We start from the raw sequence: 9,530 nt of genomic DNA, 5'->3' as shown, positions 1-9,530 counted from the left end.
AGAGATGAGGACCACGAGCCCTAGAGCAACCTACGTGAGTCCAGGAGTGGTTGTATAACTTTGGGGGGAACATTGCAAAGCCTCTGTCACTATTCCAGTAGCTCTTTCGAGGAATAAATTATGTATGTTAGATGGACTTACCATAGAACTTGCTACGTAGTGAACACACAGTGAATTTTATAGGCTCAGAGAAGCAAGAGATGGCATTGGAATTGATAATGACCTCTGATCCAGTTTTAAAAATCTCTGAGAACATTAATTTATGGTTGGGTCTCCTTCCTGCTGGCTAGGAGAGTGGCCCCAGACAATGCCCCCGAGGGCACGGGCTCCACCCTGCAACTCACATTTTTCAATGTATCCTTCTCCATATTGCTGTCTGATGTCTGGAGACAGATGTTTCCAAATGGCAAACTTCTTTTCAGTTGTCTTTATTGGATCTGACAAATGTGTTTTGAACAATCCTGGTTCAATGCATGAGACGTGCACACCAAAAGCCTTCATGTCCCGTCTGTGGAAAGAATAGTTGAAGATGTTTCCTTATTTAAGGATTTTTTTCCCCCCAGTGCTCAGCATTGAATCTAGGACTTCATTCATGCCAGGCAAGCACTCCATCCTAAGCCCTAATTTTGCTTTTAGATTTATTTGTAGGCTGTATGCTATTTTTCTGACGATTTTCTCATAAATCTTTTCATGGAGCCACAGAATCGTGTGCACTGGAAACAAGCATCAATCCATTTTTACCTTGTCATTTAGCAGATGAGGAAACAGGTCCAGAGAAATTAGCTTGGCACACCACCATTCCAGTGCTTTATCTTTGTAAGCCACACTTGCCTCAGGAAACTGATGAAAAAAATGGGCTCAGACTGTTTCTTCACAGTACGCAAGCTAGCTTATGGGGAAGTGGACCAATAGCCATTGACTGGTTTGGATGGAAAAGTTTACCTTTATTTTATAAATATGCAGAGACTACTGCACAAAATGAGGATGCTGAAGGCCACAACACAACCAGCTCTGATGGACCTCACCGGGTCCCTAGGCTGTGGAGCAAGCTTTTATATCATGTCACTACAGAAAACCAAAATTCTACTCATTTACTGGCTGTCAAGGATTTGGAAGCCTTGTAGTGTCCCTCTCTTGAAAGCAAAACAAGGCATGACAGACTAGTAGAATCCTTTCCTAAGTTTAATGTGTAAACATCATGAATATAGAACAAAGGAATGACGCATTTTGAAGAGGTCTTCACCATTAAGAGTTTTTAAACGCTCTAGTAGTGAACTTAAAATGTGATTGAATCCATTTTCCATTGTTAAAAATTATTTTTATGAATTTCAAAAGGTTGTAAATTTACTCCCCAAAACCTATTGTATAAGTTGAAATATACTTTATTAAAATGGATATTGGCTTGACATAGAAAGATTTTAAAAGATAGTTAACTTACATTACAAAAAGGTTATTTTCTAAATTATATTAAGTGAAGTAAGCCAGGCCCAAAGAAACATAGGTCCCATGGTTTCCCTTATTTGTAATATCTAGTATATGTATGAGTCAAGCGGAAAAGGTCAGATAATGTGATGTCAGGAAAATGAACCCTTAGATGTGTATTTTAATGTTTTTTTCTTTCATGCATGTGTTTCTAATGCATTTATAAGATTATCTCTTTGTTGCTTTGTATGTCCCTCCCCCACAGTATAACCCCTGCTTTCACTATATTTGATGTCAGTATAACTTGTGGAGGAGATGGGGAAAAAACAGTTGTTTAAGGATACAGGTGGACCTGTTGCAACAATGAGAAGTACAAGTTGTCATGTCCAAAACGAGCTTTACAACGTCGGTGCTGGGGGGGGGGGGAGGGGGGGGGAAGGAGAAGGATTGGGATTGGGGGGGAGGGGGGAGGCTGGGAAGGGATGTGAAGGGTAAACAAAGGAGGAGGCTGCAATGCTTGGTAAGAAATGTACGCATTATCCTGCCCACGTAATTGTAACTCCTCTGTACAGCATGTTCACAAATAAAATAAAATTAAAAAAAAAGGTTATTTTCTGGCTTAATTATATTTTATTCACCTGCGCGCTGATCTCTGTTGGATCTTGGAAACAAAAGTTCCAAGAGAATATTTGAGAACTTCTATTCACTCATGAAAATAACATCTTATCTAGAGACAAGCCACCTAAGCTTACAAAGTAAACAAAATCAGTAGGAAATCAGAATGTGTGTTAGGCAAATGCAGCTTTCAAGAATCCTGATCCTTTCTCAGACTATTGCCCGTAACTCTACTATAGGTAGATATTTTGGAACCGGACTGTTTCTGAATGCGAAATACCACTTCACATACCAATCTCATGATTCAGGTATTGTATAGATACACTGAAAATTCCACAAATCTGTGAACAAAGGGCTGGAATCCTCACTACTCAAAAGGCTGAGATCTGAGGATCATGTTTCAAAGCTAGCATGGGCAAGAAAGTCTTGAGACTCTGATCTCTAAAACTGGAAGTGGAGCTGTGGCTCAGGGGGAAAAATGCTAACCTTGAACAAAAGACCTCAGGGACAGTATGTAGGCCCTGAGTTCAATCCCCAGGACTGGGGAGTGAACAAACCTCTAAATATACTATTTTGAAAAATTTCTTTTACAATACTGCTGCTTGTAGACTGCAACCAGTGGTCAACTAATGGGACTAAAGAAGGTTCTCCATGACCTTTCTACTCAATGTGTTAGATTGGATCCATCAGGAACATTCTGGTGGGTTCAAAAACCAGAAACCTGGGCTCTACTCCAGGCCCACTCCATTTTGCATTTTTCACAACATCCAAAGCTAGCGACTCAAATTCACATTGAATGTTTTGTAAACATTATTCCAAGATTATTCATTTATTTCCTGGGAGAATCAAACTTGGCAACATGATCACATGGAAAATGAGTTATTTCATCTTTAATTTCATGGAGTTAATCTGTCCTTTTGCTAGTAAGCTACTTCTAAATCTATGGCATATATGACAAACTCTAACACATGTCTTCAACACATACTAGTTAATTAAATAAAGAGATGAAATGAAGGAATGTCATCTAATATTGTCTTCTCTCACAGTATACTTAGCTGGCTATTTTCCGTTTACTTCTTCAGTCCCTTTTGCCAGCGCCACATTTGTGGGTTCACCAATTTACCTCTACCTTGGCTTCCAATGGGAACACTGATGTGCCAGAAGGATATCAGAGATAGAGAGAAAGGGAGGAAAGAGAGAAGAGCTAGTTATTCTGCCTGTGTTGTCAACATGAATTACTTTATCCCTCAATGGAAGCTGACAGCCTTTTTGTCTCCATGTTCTGGAAGCTTCCCTGACTCCTTGTCTTCAGTCTATGAATAGAAATGTCCCTAGTAGATACAGATTGACTCATTGCAACAATGAGATGTACAAGTCGTTATGTCGAAAAGGAACTTTACAACTTTGAGGGGGGGGGTGGGGTGGAGGAGTTGGGGGGGGTGGGGGGAGGATGGGAAGGGATGGGAAGGGGAAACAAAGGAGGAGGCTACAATGCTTGATAAGAAATGTACTCATTACTTTGCCCATGTAATTGTAACCCCTCTGTACAGTATTTTCACAATAAAAACAAAAAACAACAATGTCCCTAGTATTATTAACTCCTAAATACTACATTTAGGATTTCCCTCTATGTTATCTACCTGTCTGAAAATAAGATAACTCTACTTCCTTTACCCAATTTTAATATGTTATCATCTCTTGTCAGAACCTCAACTGAAAGAACCACTTGCAATTATTTCAGTGATAAATTCTGGTTTCAGATAAAATCCATTAAACACATCCTTCTCTCCTCCTTCTGTAATAGGTGGACTGAGTACATTGAGCAGGTAGGTAAGAATGCATACCTTTCTACTGAGGGTTTAAGTAAGATTATGTTGTATCTCAAATGACTAGCAGCAACCATGGTGAAGCCTACCTTGATTCACTTTCTCTAATTTCCCATCCTTATCTGACAAACTGACCCATTGAATATTAATTCACTACCATTATTAGTATCATGCATTAAGACAAAACTTAGAATTAGATGAGTTCAAATCTCAGTTGTGCCACTGATTTATGGGTGACCTTGGCCAACACACTTAATTATTTTAGCTTCAGTGGTATCATTTATAGAGGAGAAATAATTTAAAGTACTAAACAGTGTGTCTGGTAGCTACTAAACATTCAATAAATGTTCACAGCTAGTATTTCTTAAATCAGTTACTTTACATTACCTTAAGCTGTCATTGAAGCCTTCCACTGCGTATTTGGATAGAGTGTAGCCCCCTCCACCAAATGCGAGACGACCTGCAATGCTGGAGACATTGACAATCCTCCCTTGAGCTTTTTTGACCAAAGGAAGCATATTTAATGTCACACTGATGAGTCCAAACAGGTTCACTTCAATGGGTTCTCTGTAGTCCTCCACGGTCAGCCAGTCGGTGGGAGCCAGCACACCAAGAATGCCGGCATTATTGATCAGACCCCACAGACCTAGAACAGAGAGAGACGGTAGCATGTGTATGGGCATCTTGTTGGAAGCTCATCTTCTGCTTTCTACAATGAAGTCATTTCCTCTTTGTAGTCATATATCTGCCTTGAATGACTTTGAAGTTTGGAGAAATGGTGACAGAGAGTGGGAGGCTAAATTATAATCGTTGAAGTTTGGTTCTTGGGTTTAGTCTCACTGTTATTCTATTTAGGGTTCTGAATTTCAAATACTGATACTTTCCAAGTGAGACTATCTTTTTTTTCTCATGGCAGATGTGTAAGTCTATTGGTCTGGTTTTCCTACCTGGCTGGATGACAAATTCATACTATATTTATAAAATATTCTGTATAGGTAAAGAATAGTAATATGAATCTACTCTATATTTTTAGTAAAAATGTTCATTCATGAAGCTTATTTTACACTTAGTGTTGTTAAAGGTGTTTGGAATTAAAACATTAACGATTATCTGGAGCCTTATGAAATCATATTCTCAGATACATGATAAAGATGTAAATGAGAAAAGAAACACACACACACACACATCCTTTTGTGAGCACCAATACTTTCCTCCATGGGAGTATTTCTAATTTTGATCAAAGCTGATAAAACCCTTCCAGTTCAGAATGCAACCATTTTAGCAGAACTTAGTGTAGAGAATGTCTGATGGCTCATACACACCCAACTGTCTAAGACTTAAACTGGTCCCTTTCTGTCTGACCCACTGAAAATGTATAGCCTCTAGAGCCATTGTGGTAGAAAAGTAGGACCCAAGTATTCAGCTTTGAGGGTTGCTCTCATATTCTACTGGAAATTTTGATCCTGATTTCTTGTGCCATGTATGTGGCTGGAGTGGTCCTTCACAGGAGACCAGGAAAAGTCAGGATTCACATCTCTGTTCTGAATTCTCTCACTGCGACTTAAGGCTGAGCACCATCTGGGTGTGTCTTATACACACAGAGCCCCTGATGTGCAATAACTCCAAATTTCTGCTGATTTTAGATAAGTACACACCTTGTGTTCAGGAGACATTTTCTGGAAAGGCTGTTTTACAATGCTAACCTATTTTATTTTGTTTTAGTTAGGTCACTGCCCTGTATCTTTACCATCTTGACCTTCTCTCACCTTTTTCCCCAACATGATTTTTCACCCACTGGGCGGTGCTCTTGACTTTCTCTGGGTCAGTTACATCCAGAAGCACAGTGTGGAGTCTCTCGGAAGTTTCTGCTTTCAAAGCGGTTGATCCCGATTCAGTTAGACAGGCAGCAATTACACGAAACCCCTTTTTATCAAAAGTTTTAGCTGCTAAGTTTCCGAATCCAGTGTCACATCCGGTGATGAAAATATACTTCTCAGTGATGTCTGCAATCTGCAGTTGTTCTTTGTAATTCCACAGGAAAGCACAGAGGATGAGGAAGATCAACACCAAAAAGAACATTCTTCTTGTTCCTGTATGTGATAATCAAAGATGATGTCTTAAGTCTTCAAAGTAGAAAGAAAATTCAAATTAGAACCATCAAGGTTGGTTAAATTTGAGGTATTTTGGGAAGATAAATAGGAAGTTGAATTGAAACCCCTTTGTGCAACTCCTTTAAGAAAATAAGAAAAATCAAGCTAAAAAACCCTTAAAATAATCTTTAAGTACTACTACAAAGAGGTTTCAATTCAACATTTTAGTTCATGAGCACAATGCATATTGATCTATGTCACCCAATAATTTGTATTTGGATTGTCTGTTGAGAAGATGGTCACTGAAATGAAAAACCATTCTTCTAAGGAAATGCACAAGCCAACAAAGTGGAAATCAAACAATTGGGAGGTGGAGAAGGTGGTGATATAGCAGAGCAGACACAGGCCACTGGATGGAGCCCAAACAGAATGGTGACATCAGTCTCATATATGAACTTATCCATCTGAGAGACAGGCTCTCACAGTAAAACTTACTTCTTGCTACTTGGTAGGATTCAAGAGCAAAACGGGGAGGGGAAGAAGAAGAATAAAACACTGAAACAAGGACACAGGATGACCCATTGCAGCAATGATACCCGTAAGGCAGTATATTGGAAATGAACTTTACAACTTCTGAGTGGGGGGGGGAGGAGTGTGGGAGCTGGGGGAGGGAAGGGATTGTGGGAGAACAACAAAGGAAAGAGTAACAATGCTCGAAAGACATGTACCCATTGCCTTACTCATGTAACTCTAACCCCTCTGTACAGCACCTTTACAAGAAAATTACAAAGAAAAAAATCTGTTAGTCTGTATTCTGTGGCACTCCCAATTATGTTCAGATTTTCAAGAAAGGAAAGCATTTTTGCTATTGTCACTAAGAAAATATTTTCTATTCCCTTCCATTTTCTTGTTTTCAAAAGGCAAGTGTCAGCCTTCTACCTATCTTTGAGAACATTACTGGTCTGGGAGGTCCTTGTGCTCCTAGCTGGGGGGTGAATTGAACAGGAAGAGAATGAGAGGGAAATGCTAAATCTTAAACCCCTATCTCCAGTGCCTAATTTCTAAATGCCAGCTTCCTGTGAGAAAAATAGCCATGTGTAATGAAGACCAAGTGATCAAAATCATGCTGTAAAACAGGCTTTGATGGTAGGTGTTAAGGATAGGAGTAGCCATGGGCTTATCATCAAGCATGAGAAAGACATCTTTCCCCCTTGCCTCTGAAGCCTGCATTTATCCTCAGCACAGGCCACCATGATGCCCAGGGAAGACTAAGCCTACCCCAGCAGAAGAAGGAAGTGAACAAGAGGTTGAGGGCAGACTATGCTCCATGGCTGCCCAAGTACCCCACATCTTGGAGGCCCAGCTATGTGGAAAACCAACCTGAGGGAAAGAGGTCATTAGCTCCCTCCCCACCCAGGATCACCTGGATTGGCTCCCTAGTCAGTGGGGGGAGGAGCAGGGAGCCAAAGAGAACAAACATACGCAGGAAAGGCCCTCCCCCATGACCCAGATAGTTTCCAGCCCTGATCTGGCCCTCCCTTAGAATCACAAGGGCCAGGACTGCCTCACTGAGGAAAATCAGTAACTGAAGGTCAGACTTCTGGTCATGGATACTGTGTTCAAAAGGCAGTTTGGAGCTCCAGCAATTTCATAAATTTGGACTTTATTTCCTTTTGATAGTTTCTGATTTATCATTTGAATCCTTTAACAATTTGTTAATTCAGGTTGTGTTTCTCTCTCTCTCTCTTTCTTTCCTTTCTTTCTTTCTTTCTCTTTCCTTTCTTTCTTTTGCCTATAAGCAATTTATACTCCAAGTGAAACAAAAGGAACAAGTACAGAAAAAAATAAAAAGAGGTAACAATGATAATCTTTGACTCAGTATTTTAGTGCACACATTATATTTTTGTCTATATAAATATTGTCCTAAGAAAGAATATAAATATCCACACAGAAAAACCTACACACACATATACTTCATTTCTATTGGTGTGCAAATCACAGATAAAATAATTCAGTATAGTGTACCTTCTTTAAGTCTCAAGAAAAAATTGAGCTTGGCTTTTATCTCTTTCCTTCTAAAAGATCCAAAGCTGGGGGCTGGGAAGGTAGCTCAGTGGTAGAGTGTTTGCCTTGCATGCATGAGGCCCTGGGTTTGATTTCTCAGTACCACATAAGCAGAAAAAATCTAGAAGTGGCCCTATGGGTCAAGTGGTAGAACGCTAGCCTTGAGCTGAAGAGCTGAGGGACAGCGCCCAGGCCCAGAGTTCAGGCCCCACGACCACACTCTGTGTGGTTAGTTTCACCAGAGGCCATCTTGGAGTCTTATAGCTCATGGCTTACATTCCAGACTATACTTAACTTTGTATGCAGTTTCATTTGATCCTCTCACTCACCTTTTCATTAGAGAAGGCATGTTATCTACTTCATTTAATGAAAGATAATATAGATTTAACACCATAAGGTGATTTGTCAAAGCCACTGAAGATGGGAGGATGAGGAAACTAGAATCCCTGCCCCTGGTCTAAGGGTGAGCAGTTTCTAACTTGCTGACAAGGTCAGCACATGGTACTTTGCCCTTGGTGGCTGAAAAATTGAGATAAAAGTCTGTGAATCCAGAGCAATCTCTAATGTCTGGCATAGTGGTTGCTAAAGTCATCTTGTGTCATGGCCTCCTCTGTTCCAGACCGTACAGTGATTGGGAAGAGGAAGGCCACAAGGAAGAGGCTTGAATTCAGGTGGAGTGATGATTTGGGCATCAATGGAAGTTCCTCAGGCCAAGAAGTTCCATAGAATCTTGAGTCCACATGTCTATTAGGAGAAGAAAGTCTATATTTTCTCTAAGCTATAAGTACAGTGTACATCTTTCAATTATGAAAGTAATGCTAAGCTTTCACACCATCTGTGTACATACATGGTTTTATCATCAGTAGAAATCACAGGTATTGTTTAAATTCCACATTGCTATTGTTATCTATCACAAAAACATGGTTCTTGCTCACCACAACTTCAAAATCATGATAATTATCCTGCCACCACATATGGTTATTCAAACTTAGAAGGTAGCTATGGTAATGACAATCATGTAATCCAAATTTTCTAGAACATAGATATAACATGCATGTGTGCACACATACCTGCAATTCAACAAGAACAAATAAAATCACAAGAAGTCTATGACTTCACCACCACTACAAGAAAACATAATCCTAAAATTTCAAATTATTTAGGAAATCAACAAATATATTGTGGTTGATGGAAGTCAGGTTTCATGGCCAGGTAGGAGAGTGGCAATGATGGAAAAGGGGAAGTGGAATTGGATTAGCTGGAAGAATCAGTTTCAACCAATGGCTTCAAATATAGGAGGGTAGACCCAGAGATAGGTAAAGAACTTTCTAGTAATTCCTGGTGAACTATAAGCAGTGAAGCTCTAATAACAGCAAACACACTAGGGAGTCAGATTCTCTCCTTTCTCTTTTTTCCTTCCCCTCTCTCTTCCTTCCCTCTTTCCTTCCTTCCTTCCTTCCTTCCTTCCTTCCTTCCTTCCTTCCTTCCTTCCTTCCTTCCTTCCTTCCTTCCT

At 39.9% G+C, this 9,530-nt stretch overlaps 1 protein-coding gene across 1 annotated transcript in view; it reads right to left on the bottom strand.

Moving 5' to 3' along the window:
* Window positions 1-255: 255 nt before the first annotated feature.
* Dhrs9 (dehydrogenase/reductase (SDR family) member 9) overlaps window positions 256-9,530 on the bottom strand; it is an 18,703-nt gene continuing 9,428 nt past the window's right edge. Inside the window, exons 2-4 of the mRNA XM_013027347.1 lie at window positions 5,630-5,953; window positions 4,251-4,509; window positions 256-508 (exon numbers count right to left, since the gene is read on the bottom strand). Of these exons, the coding sequence (XP_012882801.1) occupies window positions 256-508; window positions 4,251-4,509; window positions 5,630-5,942 (825 nt within the window). The 5' untranslated portion in view covers window positions 5,943-5,953. The remainder of the gene's footprint in view (window positions 509-4,250; window positions 4,510-5,629; window positions 5,954-9,530) is intronic.

This window comes from Dipodomys ordii, unplaced genomic scaffold (genome assembly GCF_000151885.1).
Source record: "Dipodomys ordii isolate 6190 unplaced genomic scaffold, Dord_2.0 Scaffold5, whole genome shotgun sequence".
Taxonomy (NCBI): Eukaryota; Metazoa; Chordata; class Mammalia; order Rodentia; family Heteromyidae; genus Dipodomys; species Dipodomys ordii.
This window is presented reverse-complemented; position numbering and strand designations above follow the sequence as displayed.